Source organism: Galleria mellonella, unplaced genomic scaffold, assembly GCF_026898425.1.
Source record: "Galleria mellonella isolate WM207_F2 unplaced genomic scaffold, CSIRO_AGI_GalMel_v1 utg99, whole genome shotgun sequence".
NCBI classification, from domain to species: domain Eukaryota; kingdom Metazoa; phylum Arthropoda; class Insecta; order Lepidoptera; family Pyralidae; genus Galleria; species Galleria mellonella.
In genome coordinates, this window is record NW_026442184.1 from 3,052,458 (window position 1) to 3,079,056 (window position 26,599).

Genomic DNA, 26,599 nt, shown 5'->3' on the forward strand with positions numbered 1-26,599 from the left:
GTATTGGTGTGCGTGAGTGCAGCGTGTCCGTACGAGGGCTAAACTTAGCGCATCTATGTGTTTGTACTCACAGTTGCAAGAGCCCGAAACTTCTTGAGCGCACTGCTCCCGTGCATAAACCTTTGTTTTATCATTTTATAATGTGCCGTATTACAATCAATTAAAAGTCATTTCCATTATCCGTAACGTGAGTTACGATCTTTCGACTCGTATAGAACGCTGCGCGACGCGGGTAGTTTTCGTATGAAAGTTGGTGGCGCGAGATGCAACGAGAGGGACGGGAACACGCGAGTCTATCGCCGTCTCTGTCCCGCGCCACCCGCCGCCCGGGGCGCAGGGTCGGGCGGCGCGGGGGCGTCGTGTCGCGTTGATGAACATTTTTCTCATTTTTTCTTTATTTTTTTTTATGCGAATCGTTTTTAAAAGGGTTTCGTCATAATTACGCCAGCGGCCCCTGATTACGTTAACGCAACCGATAAGCTCGCGTACCATAGCTACGGATACTTCCGTTCCTTTCGAAAAAAGCCTAGTCCATTGTTCGCATCTTAATATTCCAAAATTATCAGATGATGTTAATTAATTTGATAATATCAAGTCTGTTCACAAACACAGAAATTAACGTAAACACTGCACTGACTGGCAATAAGAACAAAGCGGTCGTCGGATTTAGAAAAAAATAAAATAAAAAACATCGTACACGTACGTAGACAGAAAAAAATACGGAATCCCCAAAAAAGCGAGTTCAAGTGAAGGCTATAAAAATTGAGTAAGACGTAAAAAAAGATAAGGAAATGATACAAAAAGGCAAACGTAAACAATGCGTTAACGTACGCATGTCTCGAGAGAGTGGACGTCTCGGCGCGGGAAACTTATTTTCCCGCCTTTTCTCGCGCCGCCGTTGTTGTTGTTTCACTAATATGAATCTAATAAGAATTTGCAATGCGTGCGAAAATTGTATAAACAATTTTTTATACATTCTGCATTTAGCATATTATCGGTACAATAAAAGAAAAATATTATGATAGAGTAATAAATGAAATAATTTATCGGGTTAATGTGTTTATTTACGGAAAACATCCTCTTTTTTTCTGTTAAAACGTTCGATACGTATATGTAAGTAAAAATAGTACGTTTTTCCGAGAAGGAGAAACACGAAAAAGTTTTTCAATAACACTAAAACATTAAGCAGTATCAAAAATCGGATAATCCGCGCTTATTTCGGCCGCATCCTCGCTAGAAGGGGAAACAAAAAAACTGACGGCCGGCAGCAGTGTAGCAGGAACCGCGGCGCGCGCCGGCCGCATCCAAAACATTCTATTATTTTATATTACGTGTTTCATTTCGCGTAGAGTTTTGGACGGCGCTAGTTATGCGGCGCGAAATATGCACTAAATTGTGATCATTGGACATTAAAAATAAAATGGAGCACCGTGAACGGTTTTCGTCAAACAAAAACAATATTTGTCGGCAACATTTTTTGGTAAAACACCGCAACTAAACGCAGTTCAAACTAGATTTTTCTTTTCTGGATTCATTTCACTCACAAACTAATGCAGTTAAACAAGTTTCCGTTTGCGTATGTTATGTTTATTTTTTCAATGAAACAATAACAAACTGTAGGAGTAAACTGTAGAGCGACAGACAGAGGGGGTTTGAGTTACGGGGGCAGAGAAAGAAGTAGAAGATGGCGCTTGCTTCTTCTGTGAGCCTGTACTACTCCATAGTGCAACGTGCTGCGAGACACTATTTAGAAGATTACTGTCATACAGGTACGTAACTTTGTACAGTGAATAAAAAATTTAAAACGGCATATAACGTAATGAAAATTGAATATTTATTTATTTAGGATTACCACCATTAGTTACAAGGATACTTTTGTATGGCTGTTACATTGCAATATTACAAACATTGCACTAATAATTATTGATAAATACCACATGCATTAAAAAATAAACAGGTTTAATAAAACATTAAATAAATTTAACAACACTTAAAGATAAAATAATAATAAAAAAGAAACACTTGACAATCTGAGTTGTAAAGATAATGACCTAATAAATAAGGTTATACATTTATTTAACAAGTAGCCTGGGTTTTAAATAAGAGGAATATTTTTTAACAGGCAAAAATCTACTTAAATGTCAAATACTTTCTACAAACTTGTCTAAAATTTATTTGTGATTCTTTATTTTAATGATATCGGATATAGAATAATAATAAATAGACTATATAAACTATCAATTAATTCTCGCCAATTTAAGATACCTTTTTACAATTATTGCGTATTTTTTTTTTCATACAAAACTAATGAAAATCATCTCAACCTAAAACATTCTTTTTTCAATGAAATCAACATTTTCTATTACATTTTTATAACAGTGACTAATGAAGTTGAATCTTTTTTCGTCCTTTTTACTACAGTTTATTAAATAAATATATACATACATTATTAAACACATTTAATAATTAACGCTCTTATTTTAAAAAAAAACACTACTCTATGTATAAAATAAAAAAATATTAAAATGAACATCAGGCGGGCTATATGCTTGTTTGCAACCTCAGTGGTATAAAAAAAAATTTAAATTACATCAGTGAAAAAAAAAAACGGAAATCTCTTCTTGTTACAATCTGTTAAAATGAACATATAATAAAATATTTAAACATATAACTATTATCATAAATTTTATCAAAATATTCGTTTAAATTAAACAAGTGTAAAATATTCCTTTAAGATATTTAAAGGAAATTAATTTAAATACCATTTAAAAAACAGGTTTATTTTCTAATTATCAATATCTTATGCACCGATTCTTAAATACTAAATTAATATAATTAATTACATGTTCGTACATAATTAAGTACAATTACAACATAAGACTAACAATATGAACATGTATACAAAATTACAATTAAAAAATATATATAGAATAATCAATCTAAAAATTTTAATTTGTGATTATAAAAATTAAAAATTAAACTCTTTAAATTTTGATGTACTATTTTGAACTCTATATAACATAAATATAGTAAGAAACAAGTCTTTAAAATACTGACTGATAGATGTATACTCTAGCAATCTTTACCTGCAACTGAGACGACTGGAAAAGTTAGTAGTTCTTTTATGGGAATGGCCATTAAATATTATAATAAGATACCGATGGATATTTTGGATCTGCCTTTTAATATGTTTAAAACTGTTATTAAAAAAACACTTATTGAATAAAGCCTGTTACACACTAAACGATTACTTGAATGACAAATGTGCATGGTGTTAGTCGATCATGCACCACGGGCTTTTAACAACCATGTAATTTTAGACATAGTAAGATTTTATATAGACCAGCCCGATAAATAAACGATTATTTTTTAATTTTTATTTTATACGCAACTTAGAATGGCAAATAAGCTGACAGTCCACCTGATGGAAAGTGGTAACCGTCGCCTATAGACATGTGCAGTACCATAACCATAACAGAGTATACTGTTTCGCCCATGATACCCTCCATACGTTGCCATCCCTGAGGACTCAGGTGTTATTACTTATCAGGTGTAACTGCTTCACGGTTGAAACACGAATGGGACAGAGGTACCCAAGCAAACGACTTTTTTAATATTGGATTCGAAGGAAAAATAAAATCCTGCGTATACAACGGACAGTGTACGGACGACAAAATTTCCCTTTGTGCAAGCCTTGTGTAAACTTGTACAACACGTGTGCGTCGTTGCATGTAATTTTAGAGGTTATATTATGACCAGACTTAAATCTATGCTGAGGATTGTCTGTGGTCAAACTTAAGAGTCCGGACAGAAGAGGTAAAATGAATAGAATATTTTATTCGCGGGCAAATCCTTCGGTTGTGTGGCCTGTTAGTGTTTGGTACAAAATAAAAACGTTACTTACTCTTTTTCGACATTCCTATAAATCACCATAGTGTTGCATTATAAGTTATCAGCGTTGTATTATTATGTATAGAGAAGGCTATACTCGGAGTCTCTTTTCGTGATAGAATCCGAAATGAGCATATCCGCAAAAGGACCAAAATAACCAACGTAGCCCGCAGAATAAGGAAGCTTAAGTGGCAATGGACTGGTCAAATAGCGCGAATAACCGACAACCAACGGGGAAGCAAGGTTCTTGAGTGGCGACCGCGTACGGGCAAACGCAGTGTAGGACGACCCCCGACTAGATGGAGTGACGACCTGAAATGCATTGCAGGGAGTCAGTGGATGCAGGTGGCTCAGGACCGTTCTTTATGGCACTCTATGGGGGAGGTTTACGTCCAGCAGTGGACGAATAATGACTGAAATAATGATAATGATTATTATGTTATTATTTCCAAAGGTCTAACTCAAAAACTGGTATATTTTTACGCCACCCATACAAAGTGGTTAAGTCCATATTTCATTAGTTTACTCCCGAAATCCAGACATACGAAGTAACGGTCAATAAGCTAGTTTTATTCAAGCCGTCTACGTGCGAACGAACAGTCAGGAAACATTCAGATAAATTATTATTATATATATATATATATATATATATATATATATATATATATATATATATATATATATAATTAAGATAATTACTAAAATATCCAAAGACAGATCACTACGAGGCAATCAGCTTTTCTTCAAACCCATTACAAGTAATAAACAACTCTATTACATCTATCTGTCTCTTTCGTTTTCATCGTATTTCAATTGTTTGTTTATAATCTGAAAAGGTTTTAATTGAGAAAAATAATGAGCTTTCTTCAGGAGGAATTAAAGAAAAAGAATTGAGTGTTGTTTTTTTTATATAAATTTGTATTTTGTTTTACTGTTACTTTGAAACTGACTTATATATGAATAGATTACGCGGTTACAAATCAAATCAAAAGTCTTTAATATTGTATGCTCCTACTAGGATTTCAGATTTGTGTTTATCTATACTAATAGTATCAAGAAAGAATACTCGTAGTTTGTTTATTTGTTTGTAATCGATAAACTCAAAAATTAACCAATCGATTTTAAAAATTCCTTCACCTATAGATTGCTACATTGTCAGCGAGAAACATAAGCTATATATTAATATTTTCAAAAATTCAAGTATATCATATAAAAAGTTTGAAACGTTGTTGGTATGTACAAAATAGATAGATACAGTCTTTTATAGTAAGTTATTACTCACTATAATATTCACACTGTGGTAATAAATAATATTTTAACTATATTTGCCTGTCTATATTTATATTTTTTTTCTGTGCATCCAAGTCGTATGGAGTGGTAACGCGTGAGAAGTACCGTGAGCATCACAGTATATTTTGTATACTGTGATGCTCAGTCTATCGGTATCTATGGTGCTGTGTTCATATGTGTATGTGTGTGCGTGTGAGTGTGTTTGTGTGGGTATGTATGTGTGCATGTGTGTGTGTGTGTGTGTGTGTGTGTGTGTTTTCTAAGTGTGTGTGGCTAACGACCCGTTAGCCACTCTGAGTTGCTAAAAAAACTTGATAGAGACCATCAAATTCCAAAAGAAGAAGTCGCAGGCAGGGACTAGTTTAAAAATAATAATTTTAGATAATTTATTCTATACATTAACAAGAGCTTTTATTTACCAAGAGCATAATAAAAGGAATCCATATATTAAAACACAAATTTTCCTGTTAATAAATGTAAGTAATAAGTTTCAGTGGTTTCGGCTTCACTTATATGTATGAGTCGGGATAATTATGTTCTTTTACAGAGATGCTTAGTAATGCTATTAATTGATGACCTCCGTAGTCGTGCTTATTAATTTATAATACTAGTTTTCACCCGCGACTGCGTACGCGTCGTACGCAGTCGCGGGTGAAAACTAGGATACAAAGTTGCTTATGTCTTTTCCTATTCTTTTTTTTTATACAACTTAGAATGACAAACAAGCTGACGGTCCACCTGATGGCATGTGGTAACCGTCGCCTATAGACATGAGCAGTACCATGGACATAACAGAGTATACTGTTACGCCCATGATACCCCCATGCGTTGCCATTCCTGAGGACTCAGATGTTATTCTTCTGTACCCTGTAAATTCACGCCATATCCCAACCTTCAAACCGAAACACAGCCATGCAAACACAACTGCTTTACGATGGAAACACGAATGTGACCAAGCAAACAACTTTTGTACAAAGTCTCCAAATATCTCCGAACAAATATCACATTGAAACTTTCAAGAATAGAGCATAATTATCATCATCATCATCATCAGCCTTTAAGTGTCCACTGCTGAACATAAGCCTCCCCCTTGGGGGATTTTACCAGTAATTATCACACTTGCCAGGCGGATTGGCAACCGCAGTTAGGCTTTAGTTTTAAGAGGGACGCTGCTGCCTATCCCTTGTCCTTCCTTAGTCGACTCTTACGACACCCACGGGAAAGGAAGGGGTGGCCTATGCTATGACGGGACCACACAGTAATAATATATAGAGCAGGGGGGAAAGGGATTGTCAGCAATGGAGGTTCCCCCTGGAAACCATCGTGAACAATTCTTGTTGAATTCATCACGACGGGCTTGCTTGACTTGACTGACTTGCTTCATTCTCACCTATCATCCTTCACTGGTGCTTCGCCGATGTATACCGATAGCGATAGCACGGGTGGGGTTACCATTCCATTATTACCCATTAAAATGCATATTCCTTCTTAAAAAGTCGGCGACACACCTATTATTTCTTTGATATCGCGGATGCCTATGAAGGACGGTAAACACTTACAATCAGGATCCCCCCTGTCCCCTATAATATACATAAAAATAGATATTAACTTATAACAACAATGTACACAGGCGGACTTATCCTTTAAAAGGAATTTCTTCCAGTCAACTTTGAGAACCCGAAAGGAGAAAGTATTTATAGAGAATTTATATAAAGAATAACATGTAGAATTCAAAAATAATATTTTAAATAATATATATAACTTGTATATAAAATATAATAACTACCCGTATATGAGTGACTTATTATGACATTTAAAAATAAAAATAACCAAACTATATCCAAAAAAAAAAATACTAAATGTGAAGATTTAATAAAGACCAATATAATAAATATTGTGTCAATTAATAATATATTACTGCGCAGATTTTTCATTACGCCCGCCCTTTACCGCAAACGTGTCTGTACACTCGAGCGCAAAATTGTTTACGCGTCTACAGAAACTATTTAATTATATTGATACCGCTGATTTTTGGTATTTAATGGAATTCAGACTGAAATAGACAATTTGTGTATGTAATTAATTTATTTTTTAACGGATGAAAATGGAATGGAATGGCCTGCGGGGCATCAGTGAAAAATAATAGGTGAGGATGAAGCAGGTCAGTTGGTTTCCAGGGGAAGTCACGTGGAAGCAAACCTGTTTTTTAATGGTTGATAATGGAATGGTAACCCCGACTATGCTAACGGTATACGCTGGCAGAGCACCAGTGAGAGATGATAGGTCAGAATTAAAATGTAATACGCATATGAATTACACAATTCGCACAGTGTGTAGAGCCATCTTGTAAAGTATGTGCCTTACTGGCATATGTCCAGTTAAGGTGCCCAATACGAGTTCGAATCTCAGTTACGAGTACATTAATTCTAAAATAAAAATAAATTCTTAATCAATGTTTTGAGTTTTCCGTTAAGAATTTATTTTACTATTTTACATGTTCTATTTTATGTTCTTCTTAGTGTATTAATTAACATTGGATCTTGTCATTATTAGTTAAAATATAATTGCACTTCTGCTACCAATAATAGAATTAAACAATATATTTTTTATCAACTGACCAACAACATGGACTTTCGCATAAACAGAAATATAATTTAATTAAATGTAACTTGTCATTAAACTCAAGTTATAAAAAAATCGATTTATTCAATTAAAACGATAAATTAATTAGAGCTTCTTGTCTTAATGGTTTACTAATCACTGCCAAAACCCTAAAAGGTCGTAATTTCAAATCAGGTCGACACAAAAACCCGTGCCAATTAAAATTTCCGAGATGGGGATGGTCTCTGCTCTTAATGTATTGAATACGAATGTGCTCAGCGAAATGTAAATAAATTTGTAGCTATGTTCGCCACAATGACAACAATCGACTAATAATGCGACTCATTGCTTTATTTTTAACTCATTTACTAAATATTAAATCATTTAATTATCACATTAAAAACAAAATAATTACCAACGACAACTCTTCGTGGAAATTTATAAAAAATACATTTTCGTCACTGTCGAAAGAAAATAACTCTTTTCGCTCACTATTACAGATTATTCTAATTAAATATCGGTACCGAGAAACCGTAATGATATAAATGTAACTCAATTTAAACCTGAGTAGGAGTACCAATCAGTATTCAAATTAAGGATACAAAATTAGCATTAATACGCACTTAATAATCGTAATCAGAAGTGAGTCGTTGTGGCCGACAAAAATCCACCTACATATTACTTTCGCCACATTTTTCCGTTCGACTGTACTCAAACCAGTCGGAGTCGGTCGCGCCGTACTTTACAGAAACCAGTTCGCGATAATCGCATCTTCGAGTGTGCGTTTATATGCAAATGCGGTGCATCTCGCGTCGCAAATGTCAAGGTCGAGTCGCTGCGACTAGTCGCTGCAACTAGTCGTAGGACTGTTGCACTCGTCTGTACAGTACAATTGGCTTGTTTTATTCGTTATCGTAACATTGTTTTGGTAATATCTTAGAACTCTGTAAGCTGTGCCCACAACTTCATTGAAATAGCCAGAATTATTTATTCTTATAAAAATGGGCATAAAGCAAAAATGATACTTAATAGGTATTATATGCTTTTGCTATAAGAGATATTAGCGTGAAGTGTGGAAACGCAAGCACATAAAACCATATTAAACTAGTACTAGGTAGTTTTGAAATAACTTCTATCACATTTTCTATTTTTTTTTATACAACTTTGAATGGCAAACAAGCTGACGGTCCACCTAATGGAAAGTGGTAACCGTCGCCTATAGACATGAGCAGTACCATGGATATAACAGAGTATACTGTTTCGCCCATGATACCCCCCATGCGTTACCATTCCTGAGGTCTCAGGTGTTATTCCTCTGTACCCAGTAAATTCACGCCAGATCCCACCCTTCAAACCGAAACACAGCCATGCACCCACAGCTACTTCACGGTTGAAACACGAATGGGACAGAGGTACCCAAGCAATCGACTTTTGTACAAAGTCTCTCTCTGATAATATTATATATGGTGGGTTTATCTTTGACACATATCTCTTCCAGCCAACCCAAAGCAGTGAGAGAGAAAATGATCAGCATTATATATTTAGTTTTAGCTTTTCGCGTTTCATATACAAATTTAAATTTTCGTTTAATCATAAATAACTTATGTACTCCATGTGGTCTCGGCATAAAAAAGCCTAACTGCGGTTGCCAACCCGCCTGCCAAACTTGGCAACTACTGGCAGAACTCTCCTTATGGGGAAAGCTTATGTCCACCAGTGAACAGTTAAAAATAATAACTTATGTACACTTAAATACACACAAAATGTATTGCAATCGGTAATACAAATTTTAAAAGTAAATTTTGCGTCGCTTTAATTCCCGACAGTAAATTGAAATGTCTATTTTGCATTGTCCGCCATTTGCATCATATTATTACGTGTCCTATAAGTTGACACTAAAATTAATTAATAAATAAAAACAAGAATGTAAATTAAGTTGTTTAGTGTTTACAATAAAATAACAACGAACACAAAAAAAAAAACACGTTACTTACGTACTAGCCAAACCATATTAACTGCCTCATTGCTAGCAATATACTCTGTAAGGTCGACCCCCACGCGGTTCCCCCTGAAAACCATCGTGGCTAATTCTTGTCGAACTCATCATGGTGGGTCAACTGACCTGCATTCATTCTCACCTATCATCTTGCACTGGTGCCCCGTCGGTGTATATCAATAGCGCGGGCCGGGTAATCATATCATTTTCACTTATTAAAAAAAAAATATAATAACTAATATAATAAAATTGTAACTAGACAATGTGATAGATTTAAAATAAATAAATATATATATTTTAAATCTATATTTTACCAGTTCATATCTGGCTCAAAGGATAACTGTGGCAATCCAACGTGATGACGTTATGCGGACCTTTGGGTCGGTTCCCACGTCGTCACGTCGGTGATACACCGACTTTTTCACGTTCCGTGAAAAAGTATTATTTATACATGTTCATATTATGTACAATGAAGATTTTATAATACAATATATTCGTTCTCTACCAGTCAACCATTTGGTAAACAGAGACAGTACGTTCAAGATTAAGGGAACATAAAGGAATACTTAATACATAGAATGTTAACATATAATTAAACTAATTATTAACAATTCTATCGCTTTTGGTAAGATTCGTTATATAATTTTTTATATATATATTTCTTCTCTATGTACAGACATCATCTAGTTATGTATAATTTTATTATACATATACAAATCTTTGAGTATAGTTTACAAATCAATATCACAAGTAATTTGCACATTTTCCTCATACTCACAAGAGGTCGCCGGTGATCCACCAAATTCCTGACGTCACGGCCAATTGCTTACGGGGCAAAAACCTACGAGTCACCTGCGAATGAGCGTGATTCATACCAGCACCGACCGACCACCGGCTATTGTATGAGCTTTTAAGACGCGAGAACTGGTCGTTTGGGTATTAATAATAACATTCCGTTCATGGTACCTACATATGTATATATAATCAATATATAGCATTTTTGCTTTAATATGTATCTAAGTAATGTTGCATGCAAAGTTGGCTGAATGTTAAGGCTACACATAAACTTATCACATTCGTCGCAATAAATTTAATTTAATTTCATAAGTAATGCAATTTTACTAAAATAATAAAAACTGTAACTATATGTCTGTTTGTTTATTCCGTCGTCACATAAAAAACTTACTACAACAAATTAGATAAAGTTTTCATATTTGTCTTCCTGAAGGTGTAATTTAAAATCTGGTGTATGTAGTGACTAGTAGATGACGTATCAAGATAAACTTGATTTGAAAATACAAAAACATCTACAAAACTTCATAATATTAACATAGAGAAATAAGCTGATAAAAAAGAATGTTCTATATTACATTTACTCCTTTATAAATGTACAAGATTACTTATTCAAAAATACATATATGCTGTCTATATACCAGATATACCAGAAATAATTTTGGTCAATAATGCTTCAAAAAGGCGCTTACTCAGCATGTGACGTGGAGAACTTACGGCTCTATGACGTTGATCTTCCGTAAAAACTGTTCACACATCCATCCTATTTTAGGACTAAATTTTTTTTTTGTACTTTAAATGGCAAACGAGTTGATAGTCCATTTGATGGAAAGTGGTAACCGTCACCTATAAACTATGTACATCACAGAGTACACGGCAACACGAGTACAAGTACGCATGTTACCTTTCATTTTATTCCTGAGGACTCTGATGTTATGTTTCCATACTCTGTTATTTCAATTAAAAATGGAAATAAAGACAAAGTATGTTTTTATACAGAATCCTGAAAGTACTTGTAACTGGCCACAAGCCCTTTTACTTTAAAGCGAGATCTGGAAACGAGCCGCGATCAAGCCGCTCAGCGGACCAACCTTCCGGTTCACGGTCCAACAGTAATCAGGTGCTAATTCTGCCGCAAGCTATTTATCTATTATGAAATGTAATAAAAAATATAAATAATAATATAATAAATATTTATTGAATAGAAAATCACAGTTGTACAGCTATAATAAGACTAAGAACTACCTGACAAGTAGATGTCTAAGAGACATAAGCCTACTTTCCATAATTCTAGTCCTGCATATCTTTTGCATTCGGTTAGGTACACAACCCAGGATATGAGTGAAGCTTTCAACTGTGCGCAGTGACATGTCTGAGCCATACATAAAACGCCTTTTTAAAGGATCCAGTCCTCCCTGGAAAATAATCTTAATTACGCCAAGATTTGTTGACGAATATCTATTCTCAGATCATCTTTTGGATGGTCATAAGCGTGGAGTACTCCAGTACCCTTCATACCCAACGATCATGGTTCATACTTGGCTACATAAATATAAATAAAATTTAATCCCTATCAAGTCTCTAGAACCGAAGTGTGGTACGCCTGAGACAAATTATCAAAGTGGCCAAAAGAAGATGTGTAAGTCTAGAAGCCTTTGGCACTGAATCCTCTCTGCTAGATAGTTGAGTTTGTAAGTGAAATACCATTTACTAACAAATCAGGAATTCTTCGAAAACATAGAATTAATATCTTGATTTTGAAGTTAATCAGACCAGGTAGACCTTGTTTGGCATTCCAAGTTCTTAAAAAATTATTCTATGATTTTAAATTTTGGTATTTATACATACTATTAAGTATACGTAGAAAAAAATTACTAAGAAAATACTTCTGGAAATTCAAACGAGGAAAGGAGAGAAGTGTAAAAGATTTTATACTGACTCTCCTCTTGAGGTTTTATAAAGAAGTTCAAAAAGTCAGTTTAAAAATTTTGTAGACACCCAAAAATTTCTAAATTTGTTCATATTGTATGCAAAACAATCAAATAAATTATGATACAAAAGGTGCCTGAGAGCTATAATGCTCGACCGCGGCGTCGCCCAGCCATGAAGCTCGGTAACGGTTCACACTGACGTCTAATTGGACTTTTTGCATGGATTCTTTTGAATCTGTTATATTTTTTCATGTTCGAAAAGACATCGGACGTTCTGAATCTACAAATCCTAGTCAACAAATTCTTTAGATTTTTTAATGATTTTATTTTTTTTTTTGGTTCATATTACTTTAAGTATATTATTTAAGTAATAAACACAAGTAAGAAGTGTCATATATAATTGATTATGAGAAGGAAGAAAATGTATTATAAGCAATCAGGCAACGAACTTCGAGGGAAACAACCTAGAACACCCAAATTTAAATAAATTTTGATTCCTAAATAGGCCCGGTAAAATAATGACGATTAATCATAACTATCAGTATATAATTAGGGAGAAATGAGAAAGGCTTATGTTCAGCAGTGAACAATTAACGGCTGAGATGATGATGATGATGAAATAAATTATACTTACACCATATAAAAGATAAACATTTTTCAATAGACACTTTTTTACAATTCTACGTATGCATATTTTGTGTTTCTATACAATTTACTGTAAACAGTAATAACATGATCCACAAAAAAAGACTTCAAATGACAAAACTTATTTTGATTTAAAAGAACGGATTTTAATAAAATTTCTATGGGCCAATCTGTAAGTATATACTTTCAGATAAAGAATAATTCACAAATAGATTTACAAGTGACGAACATATAAAAGAATAAACATTAAAAAAAAAAAACAAATTCTGAACACCTTTAATTTTGAAGTCAGTTAAGAAAAGTAGTATTTAATGCATATTGAAAACTTTATTAAAAACTAGAAAAATCTGGTGGGCACTAGTTGTTGAAGTCACGTGCGATATCACACTTGTGCAGTTTTGTAAACATTGCTTTTAGCTCTCCTGTTATGAGCCGCGATAATATTACCTATGGCTGTTTAATTTTACTGCCTTAACCTGTTTCGTGATAGGTGCGCAGTAGCTGCAAGTGTCTAAATGTCAAATGTTGAGATATAAAAAGTCTGTGAGAGGTAAACATTAATATTATGAATTTATAATACGTCATTCTAAATCTACCTCATATATAAATATATGCAATAAATAAATAAATTATTGTAAATTAAAAATATCATTAATTTGTTTTTTTTTTTTTGTGTTTATAGTTTTGTTGATGTTTACACTATCTAAATAATGTTTAATCACTTAGATTTTTTCAAAATTATATATTTACTAATACGGCGAGATTTCTAAATTGATTGTACCACCCAAATGTCTGAGGCGGCAAAATTGAGAACGAGTGACCGTTAAAAAATGCGGCAAATGTCATTGTACGGCTACAAAATTATTAAATCGCGGCAAATTCCTAAAGAGGGCGACATAATTCTCAACCGACTTTAAAAAAAGAGTATGGCAACAATTCGGTGTCTATATTTTTTTATTTTTGTTATCTCATAACTCCGCCAGTTATAAACCAATTTGCAATTTTTTTTCTCAGAAAGGATCTACCATCAGATTGGTCCCATAGAAATTATATCAAAATCGATTCAGTAATTTAGTTTTAAAATCAAAATAAGTGATTTTGCTACACTTGAAGTCGACTTTTCTTTCTAAGTACACAATTATATTTCATTTAAACAAAATTGTTAAATGGGATTTTATTTTAATTAGCGAATAAGTCCTCTGGAAAGCATCATGTGGTATTCGTCACAATGAGTTATGGGAGAATGAAAAGGCAGGTAAGTTAGCCCATCGTGATGAATACACCTGGAATTCAGCACGATGATTTCTAGGTGGGACCACGTGGAGATCTACCTGTCCGGGAATATTGCTAGCAATTGGACTGGTTGTCCACACTAATAATAATCCCTTAAGCACAGACGGTGGGGGAATGGATGATAATAGAATGATAAGGGGTTACCATTCCATTATCATCCATTAAAAAAAATTGTGATCAAACAGTTACACAAGCAGTAAATCTGGATGCTTGATCCAAAGGGTCTACCATGAAATGTTTTCCGAAATTTCGGAGCCTAACGAAACACAAAATTGATATTAAAATTACATAATACATGCCGTTTGGAAATATCAAAAATGTTAAAATATTGTTCCTTTGGACTTTTATGATAGGATGTATGACGAACGAAATGTTAAACACCATTTATTGGTCCGATTTTGGTATAAACAAAAACACGAAATTCAGTCTGAAATTTCGGAATTTCATTTCATGGTAGACCCGCAAGCCACTTGACCGTTAAAGTGCCAATCACGTGTGGTATCACGCTACCACTATTTACAAACATTACCACACGCTTCCGGCCAACGATAATTACCTTGATAACATGTAACACAGCCTCAGTTTACGACTATTTAGCGATTAATGTTAGATAAATAGTTAAATATTACAATTTAGCGTTGACTTATTAGATTATTTATTAGTATTGTTAATTGTACAATGTTTGTTACTATAGAACAATATATTTTTTTATTTAGAGGCTTTTATCCTATAAGGATATGTCAGCCCCATCATACCCCAAACTTAAAAAGTATTTTACATACTTAATACATAAATAAATAATACATTTATTAGTCTATTTTAATAGAGGCAATTGAGGAGAAAGGGATTTATGGGGTTTTATGATGGTAAATTACTTTGTTATTCAATCCTATTATTCTTATTATTAACTTCTGGAATTTTTTATGTGATTTTTAAAGAAGTAGATTTTCAATACGCAAGTATTTTTTGTGTGCTTGTCTACGATGTCTAAGTCAACTCTGAACCGATTTCGACCTAATAAATTGATAATAACTTAATAAATTAAAACAATACAGTTACTAATAGATCTTGCAGTAGTTTACTAGAATGTAAAATAACTATAAATTGGTTCCAGTAATTATAAGCTATTCAGAATTATTGTACACTAATTAAGCTTCTACAGTAGTATTGCCTTGTCTTCCAAAGTTGTTAAGCTATGTCGACAAAATCCTTCACATTCTTCAAAATTACGTTTTATTTTAATTTGCAACGAAACTCGCCCACCGTTCAATTCTGATTTTGAATTTATGGAAAAGTACAAAAATAAAGTAAACATTGAATAAAAAACAGCCTTCTTATGTTGAAAAAAAAAAACGCCCGCTACCCTTCGCATCCACCTGTGGGGCGTTGAAACTTGCGTGAGGGTTACTACCCCCGCCCTTGAACTTAGGCCGCTGACCTTGGACTAACGCGGGTCAATATTATTATCCGTTGCTCTGATGTGCACATTGTGCACACCCCTTAATGTTTTGTTATGTCTAATTACGTTTGAATTAAAGATTTTCATTCATGTAACGGATATAGCATGAAAGACAAGCGATAGTAGCAGTGATCACGTTATACAGTTTGAAAAACTAAACGTAGGTAATATATTTCAATATGTATATATTGCAGTTACAATATCTATGTATTGACCCAGTAACTGATATATTAAACATCACGTATCCAATGTATAATATCGAAACAAAGAACTCAATTGAAATTAATTTAGATAGATAAATAGATACTCTTTATTGTTTCCTCCAAAAGATTACAATAGTAAACTTATTATAAATATAAATAATTACAAGAAATAATCACAGTGAGAAAACAATGGGCGACCCTTATCGCTAAAAGCGAACTCTTTTCAAGCTTGGGATGGAGAGCAGTAATTGTAAACAGTTTGATCGGAGGCACGATAAATATTCTGTCATAAAAACATATAAATACATATCTGTTTACATATATACATAAAATACAGAGTTATAAAATCTATCTTATATAAATCCATGTATTTTTCCTTATCAACTGCAAATAAAATTCAAAAATATATCAAATTAAAACCTTTGCAGATTTCAAACCTATTTTGAGTGAGAAGTATTTTTTTGGTCACCAAATAAGAATAAGACCTGCCTTGTAAGCGGTCAACTTGTAGGAGTGTAAATAGTGCTGCCATGTGTGTGTTACCGTGAACATATCCACCTTCCCCTCCGCACCCCTCCGCCCACCTCCCAAGTAGCTTCGGCGACATAACTTATCAGCTAGCAACGTACAATTCTTACAAATCTTTTCTTGTTATAAATCAAAGTAAAAAAGAAATTTTCTTTAAATGTTTTATTTTATTTATTTTTTATTTATTCATTATATATATATAGCATTAGCGGTGTGGTCCCGGCATAGTATAGGCCACCCATTCCTGTCCCGTTGGTATCGTAAGAAGCGACTATGGAAGCTTGTGGTGGAGGGATAAGCAGCAGCGTCCCTCTTAAAATATCTCTGAGGTGCGATTGCCAATCCGCCTGCCAAGCGTGACAACTACTGGCAAAACCCATCAAGGGGAAGACTTATCTTTAGCAGTGGACAGTTACATATAGTTAGTACATGTATGTAAACGAGGCGGGCTTAATGCTTAAAACATTTTCTTCCAGTCATACTTAAAAAAGTGTCAGAATACCCAAATGCGATACTAATAATAATTGATATATCTACATACTAAAATCTACATACATACAAATAAATATATATATAAATAACAAAAATACTTACACATGTATAAGATGTACTATATAATACATGAAGATGAGAATAATAGAGAATACTTACTGCTGAGAAAAAATGCAAAAGGGAGCATAAACTTTTTTAAAAGACGATTTGCATATTATATTTGCATAACTTATGTGCAAAGAAATGCACATAGGTTATATACGTTTTTTTTTTTCAAGAAAGGCAATATTAAATTAATTAAAATAAAAGTTACAGACCACGTGTGTATATGTATACGAAATGAAGAAAAAATGAGTACGAGAAAGTAAATTGTTACTTGTCATTTTAATACGTACGAATAGCAGGAAAGATTATTATTTAATTTAATTAACTTTATTTTTATTTCAACTAATTTTTATTTAATTAAATTCAATTAAACTAAAGTAAAGTTTCCCAATAAATAGTTAACAAATTAAATTTTAATCATTAACAATTATTTATACATTTCATTATATTTATACAGTACAACTTTGCAAGAACTGTCTATATATGTATAATTAATTATACATCGCTTCAAGACAAATTATCGCAATAAATCAAAAATAATTAAAGCGTAAACATAATATTTGATTACGAATAAAAAAATATAAAGTGTTCATAGTAACACTTCATAACCCCATTACTGCCCAGTAAGCCCATAAGTCAGATTCACAAAAATCGAAACATATTTATCATAGGCAAACTCAATTACGTGATCACCGCACCGTGTCAGATACGATCACCATCCACTGTCCGACATATGTGTGACGTAGAATAAATAGATTGTCCATTGCCCTCATAGACACACCCTCTATTTGGTCTGCCATCAACTAGGGATGGCTTGTTAAGTTATACTATTGTTTATCTATGAATGTGCCCTCGCATTGTATAGGGCCATAAAAAGCAGCTATATTATTTATTAAAAAGTAGATTTTTTAAAATTTCAATTTGGAACCACAAGAAAACGAGTTCTTTAGACTATCATATTATCTGTTGTCAGGTTTCCATTTGATAAGTTGTTGTTTCGTTAAGTCATGTAGGTCCACAGAATAGGCCACCTCTTCTTTTCCCGTGAGAGGCGACAATGGAAGTTTATGGTGAAGGGATGGGATTCCTCTTAAAACATCACTAAAAGCTAAACTGCGGTTGTCAACGTGCCTGCCAAGCATAGCAACTACTAGTAAATCTCAAATATATTGACCCTCTACTACCTTCATGTGTAAAATGGTATGCGATAGTGTGACTGACTTGTAATCAATCTATATAATGGCAGTATTAATTCCTAGCGGATACGTCACGATGGGCTAACTTCACTTCTTCTAAATTTCAAATAAAATTATGGAATCGAAGCAACACGTTTTGTATCCAGTCAGTACTTATTTAACAAAATTTTCTTGTAACCTATTTCATAATATTTAAAACAAAGAACTTAAAAGCCGAAACAAAAATGTTCATATAAATAATCACATAGTGTTGACGTGTTCAAAGTTATAAAGTCATAGCTACATGAATAAGTCATAAACAGAGGTGTCCGCCCGACTTCTGCTACGTTATTATCGACGGTGCACGTGATGTTGCGTGAAGAAACCGCCACAACACGCTTGTCTAGGCAAGGTGGAGCTCACTGTTAGCGATCATTTGAATGCTACGGGTACTTTACTATATATACGAATTTTATACTTTTGTCTTGTCACACACACACAAGCATATATACTATAGACACATATAATCTAGATAATATAATCTACTGTTCATATTACAAATATGAGAGTTTTTTTTTTTCTAATTACGTCTAAATGACTAAAGAGATAAGAAAAAAATTTTGTACAAGATTAAATCATATTCTAAAATAACATGTACTTTATACTCATATACTATACACAGGCAAAGCCACGAGATACAACTAGTTACAAATATGAAACTTAATTTATTTGTTACCTCTTGGCACTCAACAGCTCATCCAATTTTCATAAAACGTAACATGTTTTCTCAGTGTAATCTTTTCTTGCAATTGTTTATATTTATCATAAGTTTACTATTGTAATCGTATGGAGGAAACAATAAAGAGTATTTCTATCTATCTATTTATCTATGTACTTGACACAGAGAAGACCATATAATACTTTAAATCTCGCTCAATATCTGGATCATGAAGATGAACCGCTAAATAGTGATCACACTATTTAGCGGTTCATCAATTCATTTCTCAAAACACGTCAAGGTTCTCTATATTTCAAGTAATATAAAAAATTAAACCAACCAAGTGTGATATTTTAAATTGTTCATTTCCCTAAATTGACTCTTTAATTAAATTAAATTTACAACCAATATATCTATTGAATTGAAGCATAAATCGCTCGTACGTTTCCGTCTTCCGCTGGCATAGTGGCCATACACTATAACATTGCTAGTCTAGCCCGATGGTGTTTCGATATTTGGAAGTTTTGCGATGCCATATCATATCGGTTGCTACTGGTTATTTATAACATGGGTATATGTCACGAAAGTCATATATAATAAGAAACACGTCTTTACTATATTGACTGGTAGTATACTCTACTAATATTTACCTGCAACTGAGACGATTGAAAAAGTTAGTAGTTCTTTTATGGAAATGGGTATTAAATATAATTTAATTAATATGTAAATAATACACCGATAGATATTTTGGATTTGTCTTTTAATAAGTTTAAAACTGTTATTAATAAACACTTATTGAACAAAGCCTATTACACACTAAACGATTACTTGAATGACAAATAATGTGCATGGTGCTAGTCGATTATGCATGGGCTTTTAACAGACATGTAATATATTAATAGAGATTTAAACAGTAACTGTTGACTTTCTTGCGGGTTCCTCTCAACAATTAACAAATTTCCAAAACCTGCATTCGTAAAAAAATTACGTTATAAAAGTGCTTGTAAACAAGTCTATTTGAATTTGACTTCGCGTGTGTGAGCGAGATATTGAGTCGCTTGTCCTTTTCCATCCTAAATAATACATGCATGCCAAATTTTGATTGGTAAGAAACTCATTTTTATATTTATAACAGTAGTAATAATTGTACACAAAACTGCAGAAAAATCTATTTACAACATGAAATTGTTTCTTTAATCAATTTCAAGAGAAGGAAGTTTTTTACTGCATTTATGTGTGTGTATTCGTCCTATACTATTTTTGTCACTATTTTTTGCTTAGAAAATTTTTATTTTTGATTTTTTATGCAACTTGATACGGCAAGTAAACTGACGGCCCACTTGGTGGGAATGGGGTAACCTTCCTAGACGAGAAGAAGGGATTGTTAATAATGGAGACTATCATTGCTAGTAATGTCTGCCACTCTCTCTACTATATACTCTGTCAGGTCGATCTCCACATGGCCCCTTCTGGAAACCATCGTGCTGAATTCCAAGAGTATTTATCTCGATCTACCTTTCCATTCTCACCTATCATCCCTCCTCCTCCGTCAGCGAATACCGCTAGCGCAGACGGGGTTACCATGCCATAATCACCTAAAAAAACTTCCACATGCGTTGGCATTCCTAAAATTATATATATATATATTCTTTATGCACAAAAACATACAGTAACAACAATAAGTTAATAACAATGTTAGCAAAGGCGAACTTATCTCTAAAAGAGATTTCTTCCAGTCAATCTAACGCAAATTATCTTTATATATGAATAATTTTCTTTATGTTTTTTTATACTACTATGGTGACAATCATACATACTGCCCGTCTGATGGCAAACAAGATTACCGTAGCCTATGGACCCCTGTAAATACCAAATTATGTAGCTACCTTTATGAATTTATTTATTTATGTCTGATTAGCATACTCAAATTCTTTATATTTTTATTTTAGTAACTACATATGTACGTATATGTGTTTATATATTTATATGGATTTATTTAAGTATGCATTAGTAACTTAAAATATACATTCATATATTCACATTATTGTACGTATGCATATCTTTATATGTATTTAAAAAAACTAACAGAGTTTTGTGCCTCTAGTCAAACTGTTCATAATTACTCTTCTCCATCCAAAGGTTGCCTGGAAGAGATCGCTCTTAGCTATATAGCCCATTGTTTTCTCAATGTAAACTTTGCTTGTAATTGTTTATATTTATAATAAGTTTACTATTGTAATCTTATGGAAGAAACAATAAAGAGTATATATCTATTTTTTTTATACAATTTAGAATGGCAAACCAGCTGACGGCCCACCTGATGGAAAGTGGTTACCGTCGCCTATAGACATGAGCAGTATCATGGACATAACAGAGTATACTGTTTCGCCCATGATACCCCCCATGCGTTGCCATACCTGTGGACTCAGGTGTTATTCCTCCGTACCCAGTAAATTCACGCCATATCCCACCCTTCAAAGCGAAACACAGCCATGCAAACACAACTGCTTCATGGTTGAAACACGAATGGGACGGAGGTGCCCAAGCAATCGACTTTTGTACAAAATCTCCCATATGGACGATTTACTTTGATCAAGAATACCTAATGAAACGATTGAAACATACTATTACAAAATATGATGAATCGGTCCACTCACATTGACAATCTATAACACCATTTGTAATATTCTTTCTAAACCACATACTAGTATTCTATTGATTAATTAACATTTGTATTGTCAATAGTTTTTTGTTAAATCCAAAACGGTGTTAGACAGCTCATGTCTCGAGCGTAGCGATGAATAATCGAGTCGATATAAAATTATATATTCACAAATAGGCGAATGATGTGAATTTATAACATTACTAGTCGAAATATTTTTAAAGTTTATGTTCATTTTTGAAAATATCTGTATATCATCATCACCATCACCATGTCAGCCTTTAATTACCCACTGCTGAACCGGCTCCTTCATAAAGAGGTTATTGCTAGTATTTGCCACGCTTGACAGACGGGTTGGCATCCATAGTTAGGCTTTGGAACTTTTAAAAGGGGCACTGCTGTCCATCCCTCGACCATTAAATTCCCTTAGTCGCCTCTTATGCTGAAAGGAAGGGGTGGCCCATTCTATGCCGGGACCACACGGTGCTATATATGTATAAGGTTAATATAAAAGTCTAAAAGTCTTATTCAGTGGAAGTACGACGCTTTACGTGACAGCATCTCGAACTCCCCCTGAAGAAGACTTCCGGATGAATTTAAAACGATTGTTGGAAACGACAAACGTAGTAAGTTCATAAAATTCCCTAATATAAAATAAATAAATAATAATATTCCCAAATAATATGTATATACCGGGGGAGAAAGGGATTGATAGTAACGAGGTCTAAAAGTCCCATTGATAAAATATGCTCCATCAGTTTAACTTTTACCTACACGGTTTCCCCTGGAAACCATCATGGTTAATTCTCTTTAAATTCATCATGTTTTTTTTTTTTGTTAATGAATGATAATGGAATGGTAACATCACCCGCGCTATCGGTATACACCGGCGGGGCACCAGTGAAGGATGATAAGTGAGGATAAAGCAGGTCAGTTAGCCCATCGTGACGAATTCAACAAGAATTGTTCGATGGTTTCCAGGGGGAACCATGGAGGTCTCTTAATTATATAGCAATGGGGCTGTCAAACTCCATTGCAAGGACTTAATCCTTTTCCCCCAAATCCATCATGTTGAACTTACTGACATGTCTTTATCACCTATCATCTCTCACTGGTGCCCTGCCAGTATACACAGATAGCATAGGCGGGATTACAATTCCATTATCGTCCATTAAAAAAAATGGCAAACCAAGTTTCGTGACGACTGGTCGGAAACTCACTTTCACATTTACAATATTAGTAAGGATGTACTGTTGACAAATAGGTCTCCATGCAAGTGCAGGCCGGTGCATTGAACCTGCCCACTTGCACTGTCTGCGCCTCTGTCTGGATTGAAGTTAACAACCAATTTATTACGTAACACGCGGTCAATGTCGCCGCAGTTGCATATTGCATACGACAACAATGTAATGTTAATTATATAATTTTTAAGTAAATATTGATACGTCTGTATTTATCATTTTTAATTTTTCAAAATTTTTCAATGAATCTAATGTCTAATCTTTGTTAATTTCTAACGGATGCTTCCCAACATATGACAACATTAAATAAACATTAATTTAATGGAATTACCATTTAAAAAAATCGTAAAAATTGGTATGCAACTAATACGGTAGTAAACTATTTCAATTAAAAATTTTTCATTGAAATCAATTCAGATTTCAGATATCTCGTCGCATACATACAAAATAGATCTAGATAAAAAAATTACTCCTTTTTAAAGTCGGTTTAAAAAAATAATACTATTTCCATTACACGTCCAAAGTTATAGCGATTCGTTTATTTTTGTTGTTTAAATAAAAGTTTTTTTTTTCCCCCAACTTACTTTGTAACGAAAAACATATTTTTATTCCGCCCCAGGGGAATGTGTATCACAAACAGATTTTATTTATTTTAAATGTTTTAAAATCGTTTGCGTTTTGTTCCATTTATCGAATAGTATTTTTGTACATATCTATAATACTACTAGAAAATACAAAATATTTTTTTATTCACATAAACTTTATTACAAACATTTTTCAATAATCGTTTTTGTACAATTCCACCGCTAATTCAGAACGCAATTTCAACTGAGAAAAACGGACAAGAAACTCAACTATTGTTTTAGTTTATTAATTTTTTTTTTTTTACATTTATACATTTTTATCAATACAAAAAAGCAAATAGCACAAATTGAGTATACAAGTAATATATGGAATCAAACCGTACAGGCTACTTTTAATTCTGGTCAATAATTTTTTTTTTATACCACTAAGGTGTCAAACAAGCATACGGCCCATCCGATGATAAGCGGTTACCATAGCCTATGAACGCCTGCAATACCAGGCCAAAGCTAGCAAATATGCAAGTCTGTAAAGATGTTTTATAAAGTTGTGTCTACCTGTATACTAAATTTGATTGAAACCCGTTCAACCGTTTAAATGCGATTGAATAACAAACAGCCACCGTCACACACTGACATTTATAATATCACTACAAAATGGGTTTTCCAATAGTCTATAAATATAACTATAAATATGTAAAATATTGTTTGTTTATCACATAAGTTTTCTTGGTACAAAAACCCTGACCTCTGACGGCAAGTGGCTCAATTGCCGGCGGGACGTGACGTCACGCGCGCATTTCCGTCTGCTAATTGCGTGCGCACGCGGGATATCCTCCAACAATTACTGGTATGGTGTTTAATGGTTCATCCCGTGGTCTAATTACTGACCTTCACTTAAAAATCAAACAAATTACTCATTTGTACCTTTATCCTTTCATGAAATTAATTAACTTTTTCAACTACCTTCAATTTAACTGTATTCAGTAAATGTTATGCGATATGTGTAAGTTATATACGATATCTTCAAAAATTATGAAAAGATTTCTTTTAACTTATTGTAAACATTACATTCACAATAAATCTTTTGCAATTATTTTAATTAATATTAACCCCATACACGTCTATAGGCGACGGTTATCACTTTCCATCAGGTGGGTCGTCAGCTTGTTTGCCATTAAACAAGGATGAAAATAAAATCCATTAGTCACTACAGAAATATAATAATAATAATCTATAATTATCATTATATATATATATATATATATATATATATATATATATATATATATATATATATATATATATATATATATATATATATATATATCATATTGTCCACCACAGACTGCAAGTAAAAAAAACCTCTATAAAATATATAAGGTACATCCCTTAATAAATGAAATCTTTTTTTTCTGATTCAGAGTATCGTTTTCGCCATGGAAAATCTGTGACAATAAATAAATTACTATCGGCATATTCCTTGATTAAACAAAAGCCTTCGATACGATTTCTAAGAGTATTCCCATAATAATAAATAAACTAAAACCGTTGGCATTAAGGGCATCTAATTTTGTTTGTTCCAAAGCTAATTGACAAATCGACAACAATGTGTCAACATTTAAAACTGGTACTGCATCGGTTTTTAATTTTGATTCGATTATCTCTCAATTAGTTATGGGATGCTGCAGGGTACTATTTTAGGGCCCAATCTCTTATTATTATTCATAAAAGACCTTTCTGAACTCTCCCTGGTGAATGTGAAATTCTTTACTTACTTAAATGATACGATATTAGTATTTACAGAATATATTTAAAACTTCGGAAGAAGTTTAAATATCAACAATAACAACCAGAGGGAGACTTTGTACAAAAGTCGATTGCTTGGGTACCTCTGTTCCATTCGTGGTTCTACCGTGAAGCAGTTGTGTTTGGGGGTATCATGGGCGAAACAGTATACTCTGTTATGTCCATGGTACTGCTCATGTCTATAGGCGATGGTTACCACTTTCCATCAGGTGGGCCGTCAGCTTGTTTGCCATTCTAAGTTGTATAATATATATATATATATATATATATATATATATATATATATATATATATATATATATATATATATATATATATATATATATATAGTATTCATTATAATCCAACAATATCTTTATTTGCTTGTGTTCAGTATTAACAATCAAATTAAAAATAAAATAAAAAAAATAAAATTCTTCCCTCTTATTTATAACGCTTCCAAAGAATGTTTTAGATGAAATTAATTTAATCATTTAAGAATATTCCAAAACACCAAATCGATTGTTTTAGATCCCTGTCTCGTATATTGAACGTGTAAGAGTAAACTGCATGATAAGAGGTAGGTTGACGTAGCTACAATTAGACACCAGGTGCTTCACTTGTAACACGAAGTCCTTTAATCAAGTTTACTTATCCCAGCTTGCAAATTCTTTGACTAAATCTAAGAAATTATTGTAAACAGCAAAGTAGAAATTCAAAATGTCAATAACCACCGTAACAAATAAAAAATACATACGTTTTTTATAAAATCAAATTCAAATCATCTTTATTCCAATATATATGTTTACAAGCACTTCTGAATTGTCATTTTTTATGCATCTACTGCATATAAATGCACTACCTAATATATAAAAATACATTCCAGTTGATAGATCCTCCTTATCATCAATGAGAATTAAGAGTGCCAGGGAGGAAAGGGATTTTTAGTAATGGAGAATGAGAATCCCATTGCTAGCAATATAACCAACCAGGTCGACCTGCTTACGGTTCTCCCTGGAAACTATCATGGTTAATTCCTGATGAATTCATCATGATGGGCTAACTGGTCTGTTTTCATTCTCATCTATCAGCCTTCACTGGTACTCCACAAGCGTATACCATTAGCGCAGGCGGGGATACCATTTTCACCCATCAAAAAAAAAAAATTAAGAGCGTCAGCGTGACCATAACTAACTTTTACCCGCGAC

General features: G+C 33.2%; 1 protein-coding gene across 2 annotated transcripts in view; it reads left to right on the top strand.

Annotated features, from left to right (window-relative positions):
• Positions 1-1,281: 1,281 nt before the first annotated feature.
• Positions 1,282-26,599, top strand: part of LOC113521210 (zinc finger protein 774) — an 86,153-nt gene continuing 60,835 nt past the window's right edge. For both annotated transcript variants that reach the window (XM_052902997.1, XM_052902999.1), the window contains exon 1: positions 1,282-1,769. In XM_052902997.1, the coding sequence (XP_052758957.1) occupies positions 1,685-1,769 (85 nt within the window). In that variant the 5' untranslated portion in view covers positions 1,282-1,684. The remainder of the gene's footprint in view (positions 1,770-26,599) is intronic.